The following is a 25457-nucleotide window of genomic DNA, read 5'->3' as shown; positions in this document are numbered from 1 at the left end:
TGATCAGGTGATATATTTGTAGACACTGATTTGCTGGGATCTCCTTCCGCTTTAGCCAACAAAGGATGCAGAAGTGGCACACGGATCACGTGCTTCTTCCGAGTTTTCTGCTACACAAGACCAACACTGCACATTACCTGCCCACAATGGCTGCTTTGAAAAGAGAAATGTTCTTCCTTTGAGACTCAGCCTGTTCTCCATTGCATTGGCTTCAGTAACTGTGGTGGCCTTTTCTCTACTCTGTGGCTTTGCTCCAGCCTCTGCATGGTACAGAGCCACAGGCTGACACTGCTTGGGAGGGAGTGCCTATACTTCCACCACATTTGGAGTACTGAGGGTAAATGGATCACTTTCAAAAGCAGCCCCACCTTAAAGGGAACCTAAATTGAGAAGGATATGGATTTTTCCTTTTAAAATAATACCAGTTGCCTGGCGTCCTGCTGATCTTGTGTCTCCTAATATTTTCAGCCACAGCCCCTAAACAAGCATGCAGATCAGGTGACTGAAATCAGACTGGATTAGCTGCATGCCTGTTTCAGGTGTGTGATTCAGCCACTACTGCAGCCAAAGAGATCAGCAGGACTGCCAGGCAACTGGTATTGTTTTAAAGGAAACATCCATATCCCTCTAAGTTTAGGTTCCCTTTAAAGGAATGTTTTTCATATGTTTATAGTTCAGGGACACTTTAAAGAATTCCTGATCTTATCACTATGTGCCCAATATTCCTTTAGTAGTGGTGTTTTGCAATAAGGCAATACAAATGTGCATGTGCAACTTTTAAATAAAATGATTTGTGATATGTGAGTTGCTATGATGATGCTTAATTCTAGAACAGAGCTGTCTCACTTTTTTTCTACCACTGCAAATGTAGCCCTTCAAGCAGCTCAGATAATTGAGTTCATGCAAATTTTGTTAATGTTGTTTTAAGATTTGCATGCAATTTTGATCAAATCTGAGTTATTAGCATCTTATTGTCTATCCCTACATGTAACTTATCATTCTAGGGAATGTGTAGTGCTTTTTCTATTTCTCTACCACCGGTTTTGTGAATAAAAGTTTACCTTAAGAGGGAGGTCTCTAACATCACATAGAGTCACCAGACTTGGTGATAACTAGGCCATATTATCATTACAATTCTCTTTACTACACTGAAGCAAAATTGGTCCTTTCTTGAACTTGCAAGGCTTGCTAGTCAAGCCATCAGATGGAGATCTAAAAACTAGGGTAAGTTAGGCACACGCCTTCAATTACTGTTGCTCACAGAGATTGGGCACTCAATATCAAGGATGACAGTTCAGGGCCCAATGCTGTATAGATGCATCACTAACCTCTAGGCATGCGCTCTGTTGCTATAGAGGGGAGATGGATGGCATGTGACAGTGCGGTAAGGAGGAAGAACAATGGCATTTTCAGGGCTCAGGCAAGATGGTTCAGCAGTCTGGATCTCTCACTGATGCATCCGGGAGTGGGCCCCTGAACACACATTCATTTCGACCTTCTAAGGTGTGTACAAGGCTTTAGGAACATCATTATTCTAGACTTTGTTAGATGCTTTTTTTTTTTCTTTGTAGAGGGCCCATCTGCAATTATGTTTAACTACTTTAGGACCTTGATGATTGAAATCTACGCCGGTTTGATGGCTACCTGGCTGTTGGGACGTAGATTTCAATCAACCGACGCCGCACGTTCTCGCCGCTTTCATCATTCCCAACGATCTTGCCGCTGTCTCCCCGCCACAGCTCACTCGCTCTGCCGTCTCTATAATGGCAGAGTCCTGTGAGCAGGTCAGGAGCCGATTTCATTGGCTGCTGACCCAGTCTATCAACGTAAGCCTATCCCATTGGCTTACATTGATAGGCAGGGTCAGGAGCCAATGAAAGCGGCTCCTGACCGGCTTACAGGAACTCTGCCAGCAGAGTGGATGGTCCAGGTTCCCGTCTTGCGGGCGGGTAAGTGCGGCAATTCGTCGATATTCCGACGTTTCTGGTACCAGCAGTCTCTGGTCCTTAAAGAGAACCTGAACTGAAAATAAACTCAAAATAACAATACACAGGTCAGTGTTCTCCCCAGAAATTTTTTTCACCCGGGTGGCATTAAAAAGTAGCCCGGTGGGGTGTAATAACAGAATGCAGGGCCGGCGCTTTTCTACATACAGCAGAGAAGGTGAGCCGATGACAGCCGGGTGGTCACCAAAACTAGCCGGGTGGAGCACCCACCTAAAAGAGCCTGGGGAGAACACTGCAGGTCATACTTGCCTCCCGTGTAGTCTACTCCTCAATCTTTCTCCTCTCCTGCGTCCCATTTGTCCACTGTGATCAATGGAATTCTCCGTCCTCTATTTTTAAAATGGCCATTACCCCATAACAGCTTCCTGGTCAGCACACAGTTAAACTGTAATATCGCCCACCTGAGCCATAAACATGGACATTACCTTGCACATTCAGTTGTAACTGACAGCTGCTGATATATAACTGACAGCAACTGGTATGTTTCTGTTCTGACAAAATATTATCAGAACTGGAAGGGATCACTGTAAGAAGAAAATGGTGAGCTTCTGAGAGGAACGGAGTTTAGTATGTAATATTAATTTGCAGCTATGTCATGTGTTTATTTTGAATAATTGTACTCGCTTTAGGTTCTCTTTAAGGGGCAGAGACTGCTGGTACTTAAAGGGATACTGTAAGGGGGTCGGGGGAAAATGAGCTGAACTTACCCAGGGCTTCTAATGGTCCCCCGCAGACATCCTGTGTTGGCGCAGTCACTCACCGATTCTCCGGCCCCGCCTCCAGTTCACTTCTGGAATTTCTGACTTTAAAATCAGAAAACCACTGCGCCTGCACGCCCGTGTCCTCGATCCCGCTGATGTCACCAGGAGTGTACTGCGCAGACACAGACCATACTGGGCCTGCGCTGTGCGCTCTTGATGACATCAGCGGGATCGAGGACACGGCAACGCAGGCGCAGTGGTTTTCAGACTTTAAAGTCTGAAATTCCAGAAGTGAACCGGAGGCGGGGCCGGAGCATCGGTGAGTGGCTGCGCCAACACAGGATGTCTGCGGGGGACCGTTAGAAGCCCCGGGTAAGTTCAACTCATTTTCCCCTGACCCCCCTACAGTATCCCTTTAAGTGGGTAAACAGGAAGTGTTTGCCCAGCCCACTTCTGTTGGGCTGATCCTACTATAGGACTATCTTTACTTTTCTGCAGCAAAAAGTTTGACTTTGTAAGTTCACAAAAAAAAAAACTATCGGGAGGAGCTCTAAACAAATATTAAAGTGGACCTGAACTCAGAACGTCCCCTCTGCTCTAAAAGATACTCCACAGCATAGTAACCTTTAAACTAAAAATATTTCTTTGTTACAGCTGATCCAGATCATAAAATAAATTTGCACTGTTTCTACTTCCTCATTCACGTAAGCGGATAAATTGTTCACATCCTGTGCTTTTAAATGAGCTTATCTGCCAAATCTGCCATAGGCAGTCATGTGACACAGGGGAGAGATCAACTTGTGATTAGACACACGAGGGGGAATTGGGGCCTGTACACACCGCTGCGTTTTTTAATCGCAAAGACTTTTGAAAAATTATGAAAAGCGTGAAGACCTGTACACACTGGTGCGATGCGTTTTTTCTATTCTTATGCAGGCTTTGCGCTTTTAAAATCGCATGCGATTTTAAAAGTGCAGTAGTGTGTACAGTCCCGGCTAAACTCTCTAAATACATACAGGGTGCATTTCTCTGTTTTCTTTCTGTCCTCTGCAAGAGTTCCGGTCCACTTTAAATGTCCATTTGAAATATTTTAGTTCCTAAAAGTTTTTTTTTTTTTTTTTTTTTTTTTATATATATCAAATTTACTTTTTATTCCAAATTTTAAACTGAAAAATCACTACACAATCCCTTTTTAACCTCGGCAGCAGTGTCCTGGAGCTTAGACACACTTCCTGATCTGTGCCTGCATGTTTTCTATTATTTATTGGGTTGTAGGGGGAACCTGCTTTCTATTTAGGCCTCTAGTATAGTTCGGGTTTGTTAATTGAATAACCAGTATTGGTGTCTAAACTGACAATGTGTAGCAGATTCTTTTCATACTGCAATGTTAGGGGGTATCTAGGTTTGGTAATTACTGGGATAAACTGGCAATTTTATTTTTATAATTTTGAAGAAAGTTTGAATATTCTGAGAGATCAAAAAGCTTGAAAGTGGTCAGTAATTATATTGTATATTTAATGTTCAATTTGCATATAGGCATGTAATTATGTACAGTATCTTATTAAAGCAACTATCCACCAAGATAAAACTTTTTTTTTTATTAACTTTGTTTTACTACTTTTAAAGAGTCTGAAGCGAGAATAAATCTCGCTTCAGCCCTCATAGATAGCAGGGGCATGTGTGCCCCTGCTAAAACGCTGCTATCCCGTGGCTTAACGACTGTCCCTTCACCCCCAAATCCCCCTCCGTGCGGTGGGGGAGCGCTTCCGCATTGGGGCAGGGCTAACTGCCGCAGCCCTGCCCCACGCGCGTCAGCGCGTATCTCCGCCTCTCCCCCGCCCCTCACTGAGAGGGGCGGGGGAGAGGTGGCGATGCGCCGCTGATAGACGCGCTGTAAGGCAGGGCTGCAGCCATTAGCCCTGCCTTCAGCAGCAGCAAAATCTACGACCAATTTGGTTGTTGATTTTGCGGGGGGGGGGGGGGGGGGTGTTTGGGGGTGAAGGGACCCCCGTTTAGCCGCGGGATAGCGGCGTTTTAGCAGGGGCTAACTATGAGCTGTGAAGCGAGAATTATTCTTGCTTCAGTGTCTCTTTAATAACTCTATCCTGTTTATAGTGCCTGTGCACGCTACTTTTTTTATTTTTTTTTAATTTTTTATATAGAGCTGACTGGCTGTATTAGGCGTAGCCTTGTATGCAACTTGGAAAAATGTCTTGCACATAGCAGCCAATCAGATGTCAGCATTCAGCTGCTGAATGTAGTGAAATAAGATGATTGGTTCTTGTTACTTTCTGCACTTTGATCTTTACCTTTTTATCAAATGGAAAAATAGTTTTTTATGATTCACTTAGGCCTTGGTAAGGAGAAGTTATATTTCTGGCAGTCAGGCCTGCAGTATAGATATTTAAAAAATAATTCTAACATATTTGGATTGCGCTTTTCTCCTGTCTGACTTAAATCGCTTGACAGAGCTGCTGCCAGAAAAGGAGTGCAGGGCCACCCTGCAGAATTGAGGTTTCTTGCTCAAGGACTCCTTACGGAGTATGTACTGGCTTACTGAATAAGAAGAGACGAGATTAGAATCCTGGTTTCCTATGTAAAATGTGCAATATAACGTGATCAGTTTAGAAAAGCACATTATGTTGATAATCTTATTAAACAATGCTGCCTTAGGGCTGGAACCTACAGGAGCGCTTTTGGCAGCGTTTTGGCAGCACTGCGATACGCTAGCAGTTTGCCAAAACGCTGGGCTAATGTTAATGGATGGGGCAACTTCCACAGGAGCGTTTGCGTTTCCCAGAAACGCAAACGCAGGACCTGCAGCATTTTGGGAGCGTTAGCGCTTCAATGTAAAGTATTGAAACGCTAGCAGAAACGCTCAGCAAAACCTAAACTGAGCGGTTTTGCTAGCGTTTTGCGGTTCAGCACACTGTAAACAAAATGAAAAATAATTCACAGGACCAATCAGGATAAAAACGCAAAACGCTAGGCACCCGCTGGGGAAAAAAAATACAATGTTGCAAAACACGACCAAAAACGCGCATGAATCCGCTTGCAAACCGCTCAGAGAAAACGCTAGCGATTGCGTTTTGCGTTTGCGGTTTTCAGTGGGTTCCAGGCCGAAGTGTTAACACATGGCAACTGTAATTGTAGGCATTCTGCACTGAACATAATATAACTTGTGCAAGCTGCCTCACAGAATCATGAGGAGACTGTGCAGAATCAAATCACGTTTTGTTTTAAACCTTTTAAGATTTATTGTGCCTAGGAAACCTTTTTCCATTGTTGCAGACAGTTTGTAAAAGCAATACAATACATTGAAGTGAGCTACTCTTCTAGCAAGTTAATCGCATTTAGCACGGTCTACTCTTGAGTTGCATCGATTCGAAAATATGCTCTCATTCCATAGCGTTCCATACAACATGTGCATCCTGAGGCTGATGTGTAGTCACAAATGTAATTGAAAGTTTGTAAAATGATGATACACATAATGTTCTACTTCAAACGGTTAAAGAGAGCCTGGAAGCTGTTTTGGATGGGTGTCTTTATTTTACTGCCATCAGTACCATCTGTACCAAAGGACTAAAGTCATGCAGTGTTCGAGTAGCAATGCTGGTTCGGCATCATTTACCAGCTTTTTATCCAGAGACTCCTCACAGCAGTTTGTATCCTTATCTGGGAGGCCGTAAAGAGAAAGTCACACTAAGCAGGTGGTTTCATCAAGTATATTTTGAACGACCCATCAGGCATGGCACCCTATTTAGTCCTGTGGCAGCTGGACAGAATTAATAATTTTGTTAGGGAGCTCTAATCTAGCCAAATCCAGCGTTATAGCAACTGCCTGTTATTTCTAGCTTTTTTTTAATTTATTTTTTGCCATTTCATGGTTGGTTTTTTCAATATAGTTAAATCCTTACATGAAAAAAAATGTTTCTTTGCAGTGTTTCCAAAGCCTGTCCTCAGTTTCCACCAACAGTACATGTTTTACAACTTTCTCATATGCTTGTGGCATTCAGAAAGTAACAGCCGTTTTGTTTTCATCTGCCATGCAAAGTATTCTTTCTGTATAATTTAACTTGCCTCTGTCAGGTCAATCTTTTCTGTCAGGTCAATCTTTTCTCTCTCTGCAAAGCTTGTAACTTGTTGCTGAAAAAAAAGTGTTCTGCAGTCATTAACATTCCCCAACTCAGTTGATAAAGTTGGTTTTTAACTACTTGCCGACTGCTCTACGCCAATTGGCGTGAGCAGTGCGGCAGCCCCAGGACCGCTCCATGATCCTGTGCGATTTTCAGCAGCGCTGCACCGGGGACAGCTTTGTGACACGGCTGGCCTACAGGAGAGCGATCGGCTCTCATAGGCTGAAGCCTATGACAGCCGATCGCGTGAGTGATTGGCTGTCTGGGGGGGGAAGGAGGGAAAAGTTAAAAAAATATTAAATTTAAATATATATATATTATAAATGTGGGGGCGATCATACCCCACCAACAGAGAGCTCTGTTGGGGGGGAATCACTTGTGTGCTGTGTTGTGCGGCGCTGCAGTGGCCCAATTAAGTAAGAATGGCCTGGTCACTAGGGGGATTTAACACCGCGGTCCTCAAATGGTTAACAATGCACTTCATATAGTGCAGCACTTGGGGTGGATGCTTAAAGTGTACCCGAGGTGAACCTCTGGCTAAAAAAGAAAATGTATGCTGCCTGAGAAGAGGCGATTATGTGGAGAAATAATCAGAGGATAGTGGCCCATATGCAATTAACTTTTTCTCATGAGTTTTTTCCAAGGAGATAATTTTTCATCTTCAATTTAAAATAACTTTGCAGCCCTTTGCAATTAAAAGTACGTGAAAAGCACTATCAAAAGTATTTTAAGTATTTTCTTGCTAGCTGGTGGTTTTAAAAAGGCATTTTATTGACCAGGTTAAAAATCTCACCTAGGAGTAAGCTCAGGAGAAAATCTGGGCTGCAGCCACTTAGGGTGTTCTCCAGGGGCGACCAGGATCATTAGGAATCCTTGCCCAAAGACTCCTTACTGTTTTATTTACTGGCCTTGAGCTGGGATTCAAACCCTAGTCAAAGGCTCAAACCAGTATGCTATCCAGCTGAATGAAGATGACTGTTACTTCCTGGATAATCCTCGTACAAAGGCAGACATTTTCCTGTCTGAGCAATGAAATGTCAGTACTTGTATAGGTCTATACATGAAACATGAACAGTAGGTGGCACTCACATGGGTTGGAAGAAATGATCTGTTTACCTTGTGTGTTCCTGCTAGCTGAAAGAATGTACCACATGAAGTATCTTCACCATTCCTATGTGACAGTAGGGAGAGGATTTAATTTTCAATCTACAGGAAGGAGCTGTCAGGTGTTCATGTCCATGTTCTTTTAGTAGGAAAATTAGTCATGTGCAAATCTCCTGACCTCACACTTACTAAAAATATGATGCCCTACATAGACTAAAATGTATTCATCTCCCAAAAATCTATTATCAACCTCCTGAGCGTTACGCCGCTCAGGAGGTTTTGTTACTTTTTGCCCGATTTTTAAATAAATGTGCTAAATGGCTATAAACCCTCTAGCTAGCACTAGGCTAGCTAGAAGTCTCTGGCACCCTCCGATCCCCGCCACTCCCCCGTTTATATATTACCCAGCCTGGATCCAGCGATCAGCGCAGCCTCCCCGGACTGCACTATGGGGAGGATCGCAGATGACGTCATGCGCAAACCCGATCCTCCCCATAGAAAGACTGGAGCTGTGCGGGGAGGCTGCGCGATCGCTGGATCCAGGGGGGTAATGTATAAACTGGGGGATCCAGCGGTGACGGGCACTCTTACTAGCTAGCGGATTTACAGCCATTTGGCACATTTATTTATTTATGGGGAACTCCTGGGGCCACAGAGCGGTATGCCCGACACAGTGTCGGACATACCGCTAAGGAGGTTAATGTAAACAACATAGTAAATTAAAGTTTGGTGTTTTTTTTTTTCTGTATACAGGTAGTCCTCGGTTAACGAACGAGATAGGAACTGTAGGTTCGTTCTTAACGTGAATCTGTTCTTAAGTCGGAGCACTTTGCCATCTCTGTCTCCTGTGCCTCCAGTGTCCCCCTCTGTCACCTCTGCCCTTTGTACTTGTTTATACAAGTTTAAAAGCCATTTTTTTCTTTGATTTTTTTTTTTAAATCTATTTTCTTAAACTTACAAGTCCAATTTGAAAAGGTGTTTGGGCTTGTTCCCATGGAAACAGAATCCATGCCGTTGGTATCGGCGGGTTGTTCGTAAATCGGGGACTACCTGTACTAGTAGTAATCAAATTTTACTAATATGCTAATTGGCACCCACGGACAGAATTTGGGCTTAGTAAATCACAACTTCCAACTCAATGGTTCAGTTATTTTAACCTGCTGGGCGGTCTGGACGAGCTCAGCTCGTCCAGTACCGCCGGAGCCTGCCGCTCAGGCCCTGCTGGGCCGATTTGGCTGAAATAAAAAGCAGCCGGCACTTTGCCAGCCGCGTGTGCTGCCTGATCGCCGCCGCTCTGCGGCGATCCGCCGCGAGCAGCGGCGAAAGAGGGTCCCCCCAGCCGCCTGAGCCCAGCGTAGCCGGAACAAAAAGTTCCGGCCAGCGCTAAGGGCTGGATCGGAGGCGGCTGACGTCAGGACGTCGGCTGACGTCGATGACGTCACTCCGCTCGTCGCTATGGCGACGATGTAAGCAAAACAAGGAAGGCCGCTCATTGCGGCCTTCCTTGTTTATTCTGGGCGCCGGAGGCGATCGGAAGAACGCCTCCGGAGCGCCCTCTAGTGGGCTTTCATGCAGCCAACTTTCAGTTGGCTGCATGAAATAGTTTTTTTTTTATTAAAAAAAACCCCTCCCGCAGCCTGCCTGGCGATCTTAATAGAACGCCAGGCAGGTTAATAGCCCCCAACTTCCCCCTGGTTTGTTAGACTTGTTCATAATCCACCACACCCCTTAAAGTGACACTGAAGCGTAAAAAAAACATGATATAATGAATTGGTTGTGTAGTATGGATAATGAATGTAACAGTAGTAGCAAAGAAAATGCCATATTTTTTGGTATATAGCTTTTTTTTTTTTTTTTTTTTTTTAATAACATTGCATCATTCTCTAATTGCAGTTTCCACAATACACAGCATTTTAAATGATTTCACAGAGCAGCTACTGACCCTTTGTTTATGGGTTTTCTGCAGAGAATGCATAGATAACTGAAGTTTCTTAACTCTTCCTGCACTGGAAACAATATGAGACTCATATCTGTGCTACTAATGTTTTTATTTCTTAGCAGTGCTACACATACAAATCATTATCTCATAAGTTTATTTTCACTTTAGATTCCCCGTTAAAGTGAATCTTTAAGGGTATCCAAGGTGACCAATTAAATCTAGCTTTACTTACCTGGGGCTTCTTCCAGCCCCTAGAAGTAATTTGTGTCCCTCGCCGAAGCTCCGGTCTTCTGCTGGGTCCTATTGGTAGCCTCTGAAGGACCGCCAATCCTCGATGGGTCGGCATCTTCTGCCCATGTGCGTTCCCACGTCATCGGGAGTGTACTGCGCCTGTGCAGTACTACTGCGCATGCACACTGTGCTCCAGGTGATGTGTTCGTGGGGGCTCGGCCATGCATGCGCAGAAGGCAGTGATCCTGCAGGGGCTACCAGCGGGGATCCAGGAGAAGCCCGGAGCTGCAGCGAGGGACACAAATCACTTCTAGGGGTTGGAAGAAGTCCCAGGTAACTAATGCTAGATTTAATTTGTCGCCTTGGATACCCTTTAAGCCAGTAGTTAAAAATGGCTGGAGTTGCACTGTAATGCTGTTATTGCTGATTTTAGTTTATTACATTTTTATTTTATTCCATGCCAGTGAATGTCCCTGCAGGTTATTTGTGCATGTTATGCCTCTGTCCAGTCACTTATTTCCTGTATAGCTCGCTTACCCATACCAAGTAAGACACTGGCTTTATTTGAAGAATATTTATTGGCATATTGTATATAACTAACAAAAAGTGCTACCCTTTATGTATATATGATAATTAAATGTTCTATTCTATTCATAGAAAATGAATTAAGCCTTTTTGTGAACATTTGATATGTTTGCAAAGAGATTTTTAGTCTCACTGTATAAAGGGTATTTTTTTCTTTTCTTTTTTTTATTTTTTGTTTGGGGTATATTGATCTAAAGGGGTTTTCATTTTTGTTCTGTACTGTGAATTAGTCTTTAATTGCCTGTGTTTTGAGTTGTACCCTTCAAAAATATCAGAATAAAAGGTTGTTGCTTATTTAAACTGTGATGGAAGTACTTTTTGTGTCTCCTGAGGTCTATCAGTGAAGTTCCAAGCAACTACAGTTACTGAATTATGTCATGCAACAGGTAAGCAGGAGTCTGTGTTTGAAGGGGAACTGAAGAGAGAGGTATATGGAAGCTGCCATGTTTATTTCCTTTTAACCTCCTTGCCGGTTATCCCGAGCTCAGCTCAGGGTAACCTGCGCAGGAGGATTTCTCAGGCCCCGCTGGGCCAATTTTCGGAAATGTTTTTTTTTTTTAATTGCACGCAGCTAGCAGCGTGCATATTTCGATCGCCGCCGATTCGCCGCTACCTGCCAATCAGTGGCAGGCAGCGCTGAGGGATGGATCGGGATTCCCTCTGACGTCCCGACGTCGGTGACGTCATCCCGCCCCGTCGCCATGGTGACGGGGGAAGCCGAGCAGGAAATCCCGTTCTGAACGGGATTTCCTGCTTGCAGAGAGCGCTGGCGGGGATTGGAATAGGTAGGGGGATGCCGCTTGTCAGATGAGAAGAAAGATCAAATTACAACTTGTGATTACTCGCAGATGAGGGGGAATTAGACAGGCTTAACCTGCCTGGCGTTCTGATTCCCGTGGCCCTGCGGCCGCAGGAACGTTTTTTGCATATATTTTTTTGTTCTTTTTCATGTAGCTAGCCTAGCGCTAGCTACATGATTCCCCCCTCCCTGCGGCATCCCTCCCACCCCTCCGATTGCCGCCGGCGCAATGGCCCGACCGGAAATCCGGTTCTGAACGGGATTTCCTGGAGGGCTTCCCCCGTCGCCATGGCGACCCACGTCGTGACGTCATCGACGTCGTGACGTCACAGGGAGACCCGATCCACCCCTCAGCGCTGCCTGGCACTGATTGGCCAGGCAGCGCACGGGGTCTCGCCTGGAGGGGTCCCTGCATCGCGGCGGATTGGCGGCGGCGATCGGGTAAGGCACGCAGCAAGCAAAGTGCTTGCTGCGTGTTTTAAAAAAAAAATTATTCAAATCGGCCCAGCGGGGCCTGAGCAGTGACCTCCGGCGTCTCTGGACGAGCCTAGCTCTTTCAGAACGCTAGGGAGGTTAACTCTCTAAATACATACATGGTACATTTCTGATTTCCTTCTGTCCTGTACAAGAGTTCAGGTTCACTTTAAAGAGACTCCGTAACAAAAATTGCATCCTGTTTTTTATCATCCTACAAGTTCCAAAAGCTATTCTAATGTGTTCTAGCTTACTGCAGCACTTTCTACTATCACAGTCTCTGTAATAAATCAATGTATCTTTCCCCTGTCAGACTTGTCGGCCTGTGTCTGGAAGGCTGCCAAGTTCTTCAGTGTTGTGGTTCTGCTATGAACTCCCCCTTCCAGGCCCCTCTATGCACACTGCCTGTGTGTTATTTAGATTAGTGCAGCTTCTCTCTTATCTTTTACAAGCTGGATAAATCGTCCTCTGAGCTGGCTGGGCTTTCACATACTGAGGAATTACATACAGGCAGAGCTGTCTGCACTCTGCAGGAAGAAACAGCCTGACACTTCAGTGGAAGATAGCTGCAGGGGGAAAGAAACACACAAATGATCTCTTGAGATTAAAAAGGAAGGCTGTATACAGCCTGCTTGTGTATGGATGTATTTTCTATGTGTGGACATACTGTACATCAACCTACTTCCTGTTTTGGTGGCCATTTTGTTTGTTTATAACCACTTTTAATGCGGCGGGGAGCGGTGAAATTGTGACAGAGGAGAATAGGAGATGTCCCCTAACGCACTGGTATGTTTACTTTTGTGCGATTTTAACAATACAGATTCTCTTTAAGATAAAACTCTGCGAGAAAAGGTATGTACCAGGGAAATATACTGCCAGTGTCCCAAACTGACAGTTTTTATATGTGGACATTGCTCTACTCTGCCAGAATCATTGGCAACTAATTTGCCATGTCATATGACTAAAGGTGCCTACACACCTTTGACTGATGTCGCCTGTCAGGCAATGGGACCCAATCTCTGATTGGAGACATCGCTGGGCCAGTCTTTACAGACAGTTTGCTGTAAATCTGATGATGCGTTCAGTTGTGCTGTGGGATGGGGGCGTGGAGTGACGAAAGAGCAGCGTGTAAGTGACTCTATGCGAGGGAATAGCGTGCACAAAGGAGCTTGTGATCGGTGGTAGTTATCATCCGCCTCAGTTGACTTTAGTCATACTTGTGTATGAGGTTTAATGCCCAACGGCTTGATTGATTCATTTTAGCCCCATTGTTTTTTTTAATATAAATGTTGAATTTGATATTTGAAGCCTAGCGCGTGCAGCTGGGAGGGGTGATCAAGACACAGGACAGCTGGAACCGTGTCTCCTGCTCCCTGATGCCTCCTTTCAACCAAAAAGATGGCTGCCCCCATGAAATCACAAATATTTGCCTGTTCTTTTAAAACAGGGTGGGTAAGAGATTATATTGCCTATCTATTTTAATTAACATAACTAATGTAACTTAATGACAGTATGTTTGGGTTGGCTGAAGTTCCTCTCTAACTGCTTGCTGGCCGCATCATGCCGATGGGCGTGGCCGCGGCGGCAGCCCCAGGACCGCCTAACGCCGATCGGCGTAAAGTCCTGGGGCAGCAGTTTGCAGGAGATTGCGCGCAGGCATCTCCTGCTTGAGGGGAAGAGCGGAGCTCCGCCTTCAGTCTCCGAGCAGCGATCGCTGTTCGGGAGACTGTTACACGGCGAAACCGCTGTGTTTACATCCGTACAGCGCTGCGATCAGCAGCAGCGCTGTACTGGGTGCCACGGCTGTCCCCCTGGGGGACTTAGAAGCGATCGGCAATGATAGGCTGAAGCCTATCACAGCCGATCGCTGTGATAGGCTGGCGGGGGGGAGGGAGGGGAAATCTTTAAAGAAATAGGGTTTTTTATTTAAAAAAAATAAACCAAAATGTTTGGGGAAAAATAAATTCAATAAATAAACATGGGGGAGCGATCAGACCCCACCAACAGAAACCTCTGTTGGTGGGGAGAAAACGGCGGGGAGAGAAATCACTTGTGTGCTGTGTGCTGTGTGGTGCGGCCCTGCAGCTTGGCCTTAAAGCTGCAGTGGCCAACTTTGCATAAAATGGCCTGGTCACTAGGGAGGTTTAACACTGCAGTCCTCAAGAGGTTAACTGGTTCAGCACCACAGTCCGAAAATCTCATGCATCCGAGCAACGTTCACCTCCCATTCATTCGCCTATAACTTTATTGCTACTTATCACAATGAATTGATCTATATCTTGTTTTTTCCGCCACTAATTAGGCTTTCTTTGGGTAGTACATTTTGCTAAGAATTATTTTTTTTCTAAATCTATTTTAACAGGAAGATTAAGAAAGAAATGAAAAAAAATCATTTCTCAGTTTTTGGCCTTTATACTTTGAAATTAATATACGCTACCGTAATTAAAACTCATGTATTTTATTTGCCCATCTGTCCCGGTTCTTACACCGTTTAAACTATGTCCCTATCACAATTTATGGTGCAGATATTTCATTTAAAAATAAAGGTGCATTTTTTCACTTTGCGTCCATCACTATTTATAAGCTTATAATTTTAAATAATATAATAACATATTCTCTTGACATGCATATTTGAAAAGTTCAGACCCTTGGGTAACTATTTGTTGTTTTTGTTTTTTTTAATTGTATTTTTTAATTTTATTTTTAATAAAAAAAAGTGTATGTGGGTAATTTTTGGTGTGGGAGGGAAACTGCTAATTTTAAATGTAAAATAATATTTTTAAATTAAAAATGTATGTTGGTGCAGTTTACTATTTGGCCACAAGATGGCCACAGTGAAAAAAGTCCTGGATGCGAACGATCTCGCATCCAGGAACTAAAATGCTGGGGAAAAGTTCCCTGGGGGCAGAAATACCGCGCTCTCTGGAGAGAAAGCGTCGGTATTTCTGCGGGGAAGTTAGATTGGTGAATGGGAATTATATTCCCATTCACTGATCGGGGGGCTAGTGGCGGGGGCACGCCCGATTACGCGCACCAGCCGGCGGCAGCAGCAGTGCCTATCTGGACGAGGAAGCTCGTCCAGATAGGCCGAACTGGATAAAGGACCCCTGTCGTGAAAAATCTTAAAATTTTAAATATATGTAAACATATACAATTAAGAATGTTTCTTCCAGAGTAAAATGAGCCATAAATTACTTTTCTCCTATGTTGCGGTCACTTACAGTAGGTGGTAGAAATCTGACAGAACAGACAGGTTTTGGACTAGTCCATCGCCTCAAGGGGGGGTTCACAGGGATTCCTTTTTTTTCAAAATGCACTTAGTGAATGGCAGTTGCTCTGTCCAACTGCCAAGAGTGTACGGTGAGCAGAGACCTGGTCAGCATCTTTGTATAAATCTTTTTCAGGGAGTGTCTTTATAAAGAATAAAGGCCATGCTGAGAATTCCCTATGAAGAGATTGACTAGCCCAAAACCTGTCGGTAATGTCTGATTTTTACTACCTACTGTAAATGTCACCAACATAGGAGAGAAGTAATTTATGGCTCATTTTACTCAGGAAGAAACGTACTTATTTGTATGGGATTTAAATTTTAAGATTTTTGTGACTGTTCCTCTTTAAGGCCATCTGTCCACCAGCTGAAGCTCAGCAGAAGATGGGTGTTGCAACAGGACAATGACCCAAAGCATAGAAGTAAATCAGCAGAATGGCTTAAACAGAAGAAAATTTGCCTTCTGGTGTGACCCAGCCAGAGTTCTGACCTCAACATAATTGAGAAGACATGACCTCAAGAAAGTGAATTACACCAGACATCCCAAGAATATTGCTGAACTGAAACAGTTATATAAAGATGAATGGTCAAGAATTACTTCTGACTGTTGTGTACATCTGATCTGCAACTACAGGAAATATTTGGTTGAAGTTATTGCTGCCAAAAGAGGTTCAACCAGTTATTAAATCCAAGGGTGTACATACTTTCTCCACCTGCACTGTGAATGTTTACATGTTGTGTTCAATAAAAACCTGGACACATTTAATTATTTGTATGGTATTAGTTTAAGCAGACTGTGATTGTCTATTGTGACTTGGATGAAGATCAGATCACATTTTATGACCAATTTGTGCAGAAATCCATATAATTCCAAAGCGTTCACATAATTTTTATTGCTACTGTATCTGAAACTGGATATAATAATGCGTACACAGGAAACTTTTTTTATATATATCAGAAATAACATCTGCTGTAATGCTTGGCATACACGGCTCGATAGATAATTTACATGTCCGATCTCCCGCCCGATCGTTTTGCCGCTCTCTTCTGGATAGCAGTGAATGGAAAAAGATAAGAAAAATGAGCAGAAGATAGAATTGACTGCGCAATCTAGCGGTGAAACGATCGAGCGGGAGAATCTAGTGGCAAAAACGAACAGTGTATGCCCAGCATAAGAATAAAGCCTGATGTGTAGTTGTGTCACTAGTAGGGATGGTCAATGAGATGCAAATAATTGTGTTAATGCAGCGTAATACAAACTTTGTATTCAAATATATGCAGCCTGAACATGGACCAATCCAATTCCACCTTTGCAGGGGTTGGTCAATTTTTTTAAGCTGCATATACAGTAGTTTCATAAAAAATTTGCATAATTTTGCATCATCTTTATCTACTTTAGTCCTTATTGGGACAGCCAGCTGAGCTATTATGGAAACTGAAGTTCATATTTTAATACAAATTTAGTACATTATAAAATATTATTTCTCTCCCATTGTGGAGGGGGGAAGTATAATAGAGCACACTATAATAGGGGGTCAAAATAATTAGCACATTAATTAAAAAAACAAAATAGCATAAGGAGACAGTATGAGTGGCAGTGTAATAGGGGCAGTGGAATAAACAGCCTCACCTACTTTTTAAGACCATGCCTCCTGCAAAATAAATGCAGGGGTTCCTCGAGATCAAAACTTGTTTGCAGGGGTTCCTTGAAGAAATTAGGAGACAGAGCCTGCGCATGCGCTGTAGGGATCCACAGACTTCATTTTCCGGGTCACAGCACGACTTTCTGTAGGAGTCGTTGTTTCAATACAATTGAGAGCAGGCATACCGGGGACGCCAAGGGATTGCCAGAGGGGCTGGTGAGTGTATACCCTTCCCCCAAATAGACGTTGGTATGCTTAAAAGCATACCCAGTGCCACTGCTCAGGGTCCCTTTAAGCTCCCAAAGAGCAAAAATATAATTAAGGTAAGAAAAGTAATATTGAAATGAAGTTGATCAGGAACAACTTGCTTTGAGTGATTATTTTGCTTGTAAATGTGCTGAAAGGTTATTTTTCTCACTTAGGTGATAAATAGGATTGCCACCTTTTGATGGAGAAAATACCAGCGCTGGGGTGTGGCCTAAAGTGGGAGGGGTTTGTTACGACCCTTTTTAAAAAATAGCACAAGTAAAATTTTAAATTATAAAAATAAACACAAACGTTAAAATGTTAACGTTTTTAAAGAAGGTAAGGTTAAAAATTGCCCCTGGTTGGTACTTAACTTGGGAAGGGGAAGCCTCTAAATCCTAATGAGGCTTCCTCCATCCTCCTTGGTCAGCCTAATACTATGATGGGACCCCTGTTGTCGCTGCGCACAGTAGCAGCTTTCCACTTGGGCTCTGTGAAAATAGCCGAGCCCGATCAGGTCTGCTGTACCAGAGCAGTGCTTTTCAACGCTGCTAAATGTGGGCACAGTCGGCACCACCATAGACTGTAATAGAAATTACATCTATAGGGGGCGCTCAGTGAGTAACGTCGGTGCCGTCAGAAGACTGAGCCAAAGTTGCTTAAAGGATACCACAACTGAAATGTGACATGGTGAGATAGACGTGTATGTACAGCGCCCAGCACACAGATAACTATGCTGTGTTCCTTTTTTTTTTCTGTGCCTGAAAGAGTTAAATATCAGGTCTGGAAGTGGCTGACTCAGTCCTGACTCAGACAGGAAGTGACTACAGTGTGACCCTCACTGATAAGAAATTCCAACTATAAAACACTTTCCTAGCAGAAAATGGCTTCTGAGAGCAAGAAAGAGGTAAAAAAGGGGAATTTCTTATCAGTGAGGGTCACACTGTAGTCACTTCCTGTCTGAGTCAGGACTGAGTCAGCCACTTACATACCTGATATTTAACTCTTTCAGGCAGAGAAAGAAAAAAAGGAACACAGCATAGTTATCTGTGTGCTAGGCACTGTACATACACATGTCTATCTCATTATGTCACATTTCAGTTGGGGTATCCTTTAAACACAATAATTTGGCCTCCAGCAATCGCTGGAAGCTGAATTATATCATTCCCCCACTATCCATGTCGGCCTGGAGAGGGAATAGTGATTAACACGGCCCGGACTTGTGCAGAAGCAGGATCAGCCATATACTGACTATATCCTGTGCCCAAGTCTACCGGTACCGATTTCAAATGTATGCCTGCTGTACTGCGCAGGCGCCTGCAAAATAGGTCAGACTGAATCAGGCTCGGCTATTTCTGCCGGAACCTGAGCAGGAAGCCACCAGTGCATGTGCCAACAAGGAGATCTTGGGGGTCACAGTGCTGTATCCCCTCTACTGCGGAGGATGGGGGAAGCCTCTTTAATATCCAGAGGCTTATTCCCTCCCGAGTAAAGTTCCCCCTAGGGGCACATTTTTTCTTAAGGTACACTGTAAAGGTGTCCATTAATGATACATATCCACGACTGATGGATCACTTCCAATCAATGCGGGAATCGAGCTGATGCAATTGGCCCTGCCCCATTAATAACTGCATAACTGGTAGCCAAGTTGATCAGATCATTCCTCTGTCTTTGTGTTTCTCTCCCTCCATACAGTGTAGTGTGAGCCTGTGCCTGAGCTGAGCAGCTGACTCGTGTAATCATTAGTGTTGTCCGGATCATGAACGATTCGGATCTTTGATCCAAATCTCTTTTGTGAGTCGAATCATCCGGATCATCAATATGAACAAAGGAGGTGGAGCCAGGAGCGGCACGCGCCCCCCCCCCCCCCCCCCCCCCCCTCAGCGGGCAGGGGGGTCCTGGAAGCAGAGCAGAATCGCTCAGTTGGAGGGGAGCCAGCCTTGCAGGGACAGGTAGATGAGAAAGGGGACATGGGTGCCACTGCCAGATATGTGTAGAGTACACGTACTGGCTGTAATGTGCTGCTCATTTTAGGCTGTCTGTTCCGTAGTTGTGCATAGTGAACAATTGGGAAAGTTTTGGCTCAGAAGCACAGCTCAGTAACTTTGCAGACAGCGTGCTGGGCTAGAACGACAGGGCAGGCACTGTGATTGCAGTGCAATATGATCCTCCTGCATGCTGCACTTCTCCTTACATTTATGAGTGTTGGAGGTGAGAAAAGGACACATTGGGGAATGCTTTTTTTCACTGTGAGACGTGTGCATTTAAAAGTATACAGATGAACATATAGGTGAAATATATTTAAAGCATATGATTGCAACATGTGGGTAATGTGTGCAAAAAAAATTCTGCTCTCTGCTCACCCCTCTTCGTCCACCTCCTCCCTTCTCTGTCCACTCCCTGCCCTTCTCTGTCTGTCTGTCCACCCCCCTCCCCTTCTCTGTCCACTGCAGGGAAAGTCCTATACTGCTAGTCATTTCGCCCCCGAATGCTTCCCTAGTAAAATGATTCGAGATTCGGATCAAAGATCCGGATCTTTTCAATGATCTGAATTGAATCATTGAAAACATCCAGACTTCCCATCTCTAGTAATCATGCCAGGAGGACAATTCAGAAGAGTCGACTCACGCTGTTCAGGGAAGATCAGTGAGCTCACAGACTCCCTTTTAGTGTTGTCCGGATCATGAACGATTCGGATATTTGATCCGAATCTATTTTGTGAGTCAAATCATCCGAATCATCAAAATGAGTGATTCGGATCGCACAGGGGGCTGGGCCAGGAGCGACACGCCCCCCTCTCAGCGGGCACCGGGGTCCTGGAAGCAGAGCAGAGATGGATCGCTCTGTTGAAGGGGAGGCAGCCTTGCACAGCCACAGGTAGATGAGAGAGAGGGGACATCGGTGCCACTGCCAGATATGTGTAGAGCACACATACTGGCTAAAATGTGCTGCTCATTATAGGCTGTCTGTTCCGTAGTTGTGCACAGTGAACACATTGGAAACTTTTGGCACAGCTCAGTAACGTTACAGGCAGCATGCTGGGCTAGGACAGGGCAGGCACTGTGATTGCAGGGCAATATGATCCTCCTGCACTGCTCTATACAGCTGCACTTCACTTCTGGGAATGCTTTGGGGAATGGGAGTTGGGAGTATACAGATGAACATATAGGTGAAATATATGTAAAGCATATGATTGCAGCATGTGGGTATTGTGTGCAAACAAACATTTCAGCTCTCTGCTCGTCCCTCCTCCCTTCTCTGTCCACTCCCTGCCCTCTGTCCATCTTCTCTGTGTGTCCACCCTCCTCCCCTTCTCCTGTCCTGCTAAAGTCATTTCACCCCCGAATGCTTCCCTTGTAAAATGATCCAAGATTCGGATCAAAGATCCGGATCTTTTCAATGATCCGATTCGAATCATCCGGATCATTGAAAAGATCCGAACTTCGCATCTCTACTCCCTTTTGGCTGGGCTCCTCCTTCCCCAGAATCCTCACTGGTGATTGGTTGGCAGTGCCTGGCCAGCCAATCCAAGAAGAGAGGAGGGATAGCTGTCTCCAGGTTGCAGAGCTGGGAGCCTGCTGGGGCTAATTTTACCAGCAGATGACGTGCTGGTGAAACTTTTATTCTGGCACTGGCTTTTAACCCTCTGGGCGATACAATTACATCGCCCAGGAGGGGGTGCAGCAATTTTTTTTTAATATCATGCCGCTGCGCAGCGGCATCCCCCACCCACTCCGATCGCCTTCGGCGATCAGAGTAAGCAGGAAATCCCGTTCAGAACGGGATTTCCTGCTGGGCTTCCCCGGTCGCCATGGCGACGGGGCGGGATGACGTAACCGACGCCATGGACGTCAGAGGGAGTCCCGATCCACCCCTCAGCGCTGCCTGGCACTGATTGGCCATGCTGCGCAAGGGGTCGGGGAGGGAGGGCTGCGCGGCACGGCGGGTAGTGGCGGATCGGCAGCGAGCGGCGATCGGAAGTTACACGCAGCTAGCAAAGTGCTAGCTGCGTGTAACAAAAAAAAAATTATGCAAATCGGCCCACCAGGGCCTGAGAACTCCTCCTGCGCGACATACCCCGAGCTCAGCTCGGGATTATCGCCCAGGAGGTTAAGTGTTTTTTCCGGCTGGGTGGCAACCCTAGTGATAAATAATTTAAGACGTTTTGTGAATAGAGCTCATTTTCTGTTTAATAAGATTCGTTGAAGCCCCCTATCTGCTGGGTGCATAGTTCCATCCAGTCACAGAAAATGCCTCTGGCCTATTCTGTATGAGATAAAAAAAAGCATGAGGCCTTTTTCTGCAAGTCGGTGGTGCTACATGCCACAACCCAGCTGATATTGGGCTCTGGTGAATCTTATTATACAGACTATGTGCCAACGCATTTACGTTGACAATGACAGGCTGGGATGGCCGACAGGGTAGTGTGTAAGCTTCCTGGCCAGGAGCTTTGTTTTGTTCCCAAAAGCAGATGTCATCTCAACCACTTCAGTGCCAGTGGTTTCTGGTCTGCCACACATACCTGCCGTTACCTCCATCCACACCAAACTTATTTCGCCTCAAGCCACCCACTCTGCCTCTATGATGGCAGAATAGTGTTGTCCGGATCATGAACGATTCGGATCTTTGATCCGAATCTCTTTTGTGAGTCGAATCATCCGGATCATCAAAATGAACAGATTCGGATCAAAAGGGGTGGAGCCAGGAGCGGCACGCCTCCCCTCTCTCAGCGGGCACCGGGGTCCTGGAAGCAGAGCGGAGATGGATCGCTCAGTTGGAGGGGAGCCAGCCTTGCAGGGACAGGTAGTTGGGAGAGGGGACATGGGTGCCACTGCCAGATATGTGTGGAGCACACTACTGGCTGCAATGTGCTGCTGATTATAGGCTGGCTGTTGTAGTTGTGAACAAATGGGAAACTTTTGGCTGAGAAGCACAGCTCAGTAACTCTGCAGACAGAGTGCTGGGCTGAATGAATGACTGGACAGGCACTGTGATTGCTGTGCAATATGATCCTCCTGCACTCTGCTCTAAACATCTGCATTTATCTTCTCCCTAAATTTATGATGTGTTCGAGGTGAGAAAAGGGGAATGCTTTCTTTCACTGTGCGACGTTTGCATTCAGAGTATACAGATGAACATATAGGTGAAATATATGTAAAGCATATGATTGCAATTGGGTATTGTGTGCAAAAAAAATTTCTGCTCTGCTCACCCCTCTTCGTTCGCCTCCTCCCTTCTGTTCACTCCCTGCCCGTCTCTGTCCACCATCCCCCCTTCTCTATCTGTCCACCCCCCTCCCCTTCTCTGTCCGTCCGTCCACCCTCCCCTTCTCTGTCTGTCCACCCCCTTCCCCTTCTTTGTCTGTCCACTGCAGGGAAAGTCCTGTCCTGTCCTCTGTCTGTCCACCCCCGGAATGCTTCCCTAGTAAAATTATCCGAGATTCGGATCAAAGATCCGGATCTTTTCAATGATCCGATTCGAATCATCCGAATCATTGAAAAAGATCCGAACTTCGCATCTCTATGGCAGAACTCTGTGAGCCGGTCAGGAGCTGCTTTCATTGGCTCCTAATCGTGTGATCGATGTAAGCCAATGGGAGTTGCTTACATTGATGACAGGGTCAGGAGCCAATAAAATTAGAGGACTCTAATGATTTCTGTACCCACTCCACAGCTCTGAAGAGAACAACGCCCTTCACCAGCGTTCAGAAAAATCAATTCTCTGGTCTGATCACTGGCCAAGGCATCCAGGGGCTGCTATAATTGAGCTAGATCCTTGGCAGAGGCAATCATCAGCCGGAATTTCACCTAGCAGGTTTACAAAGTTTTAGTGCTGTTCCCTTGCTTTTAAAAGACAACTGAAGTGAGAAGAATATGGAGGCTGCCATATTTATTTCCTTGTGAACAATACCAGTTGCCTGGCAACCCAGCTGATCTATACAGTAGTCTGAATAACACCAGAAACAAGCATGCAGCTAATCTTGTCTGAAACACCTGAACAGCATATGCTTGTTCAGGGTCTAGGGCTAAAAGTATTAAAGGCAGAGGGATCAGCAAGATATGCAGCTGGCACAGCATAAAAAGAAAAGAAATATGGCAGCCTCGATGTCCTCCTAGTTTCAGTTGTCCTTTAGTGCACAATTCTAGTAATTCACTACTGAAATACTGATGGCCAGCTTTCCTAGCGATTGGATGTAAACAATGATGATCATTTTTCAATTTACAAGCTGAAGCTTAATTGGTTTCAGTTTTGCCTCAATAGTCTTCGCATTACTGCCCCCGAAAAGCCAGGTCCTATAAAATGCCACATTAGCGTTGAAGTAGAATGGAAATCTCTATGTCCTAAACCTCGCAATACGGTAGTTGATTTATTATTTTAATAAGAGCTTCTCAAATAAGCCTGCTAACAAACCAGCCGCCTCATATGCGCTCCAGTACGGATACCCACATGACACCTCTCTCCTGTCCACAGCCGATGATGTGTTTCCTGTGACGTGTTGGAACTCTGCGACTTGCTGGCACAATGCTGGTAATTGAACGTATAACGAGGCGGTGATTTGCGACGCTTCCGGCTGGAGGAAACGAGTGGTGGTGACCTGGAGTGCGGTGTCGGGTATAATGCAGGCCGCAGCGGTCGCCATGGAGGTTCCTATTCCCCCGGAGGGTGAGCGCAGCCCTTAGCTCGTTCCGCATGAATGCAGTGTAGAGTGTGAGTGCGCGCAGGCCCGAGCCGTGTGATGGAAACCCCGGTATGGGGGAGTGACACCATCTATGCTTATTGCATCTAGCTCTGTACTGTATTCTGTATAGTACACATTCCTCACCACTACAATTCAAATAGGAAATATTTAGTGTCTGAAACAAAATGTTTGGTTAGGACCTCATTTTACAGTTCATTAGTAATGAGAGATGAGCATGTAATTCAATCGCTGATGAATTATGTAGGTTGTTTCTACTAATTTACTCATGCCTAATTTCGATTCAGAAGCCAATACAATATAATCTCGTTTTAATAAATTCGGATATAGTAAACCATCTCTACAGGTCCTGCTCAATCTCCATTTTAGGTCTATAGGAGCAACGCCTGGTATAGTAATCCCGGTCCCCGGATAAAGTAAATATTGGGGGGGCTGACTCTGGATATAGTAAAAAGTGGGCGGTGCATGCTTCATATGTCAGTGTGAAATCCATGATAGGTTGCTCTTTTCACACTGGTTTGCAAATGAGTTGATATCTGACAACATTTGTAAGACAAGAAGTATGGAATCGGCGCTGGATATACTGTACTGTACAAATAAGCAGCCTGGTTAAAATTAGGAAATATGTGAATGTAAACAATAGAGGATGCAGTGTTACCACTTCCTCTTTGCAATCACCTATAAAAATATCATCACATTCCTCCCAGGTATCTCTTCCCTTGTTATAGCGATGATGCTTCTGGTAGTGTGTGGAGTGCAGCACTTGTAATGCTAATCGAGAGCAGGCCTACTCACTGCAAAACTAAGGAGAGTACTAAGTCCCGCCCTCAGAGGTATTGGAGGAGTGGCTGCCTCTATTCAGTGACAGCTGCAATTTTCGGGAGCCCAGGATACTGTACCAGCAGTTTGTCCAGTATGGCTATGCAGCCCTGAGTTATACTTAAAGCGGAACTGAAGCTCTTCCTAAAACAAAGTGTTACACTTACCTGGGGCTTCTGCCAGCCCCGTGCAGCCTTTCTGCCCCACGCCGGTCCTCCACAATCCTCCGATCTCCCACCGCCAGCTACTTTTGTTACCGTCTCCCTGAGCCACACGTATCTTTTTCCTCATTCCAGCTCGCAATAGGGACAAGAAGGCTTCACGGGGCTGGCAGAAGCCCCAGGTAAGTGAAACACTTTGTTTTAGGAAGAGCTTCAGTTCCGTTTAACCTTGCAGTCCACTAAATGTGCAGGTGCTTGTACTGTACCTGCAATAGAAAAATGAGTTTGTCCATTGCAGCAGAGAATGTACCAGGGCATGCTTGGCCATTTCTAGGACAATTTCTGATATAGAAAACACTTTTCCTGGTTCCTTGGAGTTTACTTTGAGATTATACTAAACCAGGGGTGCCTACACTTTTTCGGACCGTGAACTACTTTGATGACGACCAAGATGGAGCGATCTACCACCTACTACATGACCGAGTATGAGTTAGCCCAAAGATGCAATGGTTGAAAGAAAATCTAGTGAAGCAGGGAACAGAAGAATGGATTGGGGAAAAAAAACTGCAAAGTTTATACTCTAACTTCATTCATGAGACTGACAAAATGCTGCAGAAATATGAATGTGGAGAGTTTGCAGTCCTAAAA

At 45.0% G+C, this 25457-nt stretch overlaps 1 protein-coding gene across 3 annotated transcripts in view; it reads left to right on the top strand.

Annotated features, from left to right (window-relative positions):
* Positions 1-23639: 23639 nt before the first annotated feature.
* Positions 23640-25457, top strand: part of CHERP (calcium homeostasis endoplasmic reticulum protein) — a 56016-nt gene continuing 54198 nt past the window's right edge. For all 3 annotated transcript variants that reach the window (XM_068234208.1, XM_068234207.1, XM_068234206.1), the window contains exon 1: positions 23640-23795. In XM_068234208.1, the coding sequence (XP_068090309.1) occupies positions 23750-23795 (46 nt within the window). In that variant the 5' untranslated portion in view covers positions 23640-23749. The remainder of the gene's footprint in view (positions 23796-25457) is intronic.

The sequence above is a fragment of the Hyperolius riggenbachi genome, chromosome 1 (assembly GCF_040937935.1).
Source record: "Hyperolius riggenbachi isolate aHypRig1 chromosome 1, aHypRig1.pri, whole genome shotgun sequence".
NCBI lineage: Eukaryota > Metazoa > Chordata > Amphibia > Anura > Hyperoliidae > Hyperolius > Hyperolius riggenbachi.
This window is presented reverse-complemented; position numbering and strand designations above follow the sequence as displayed.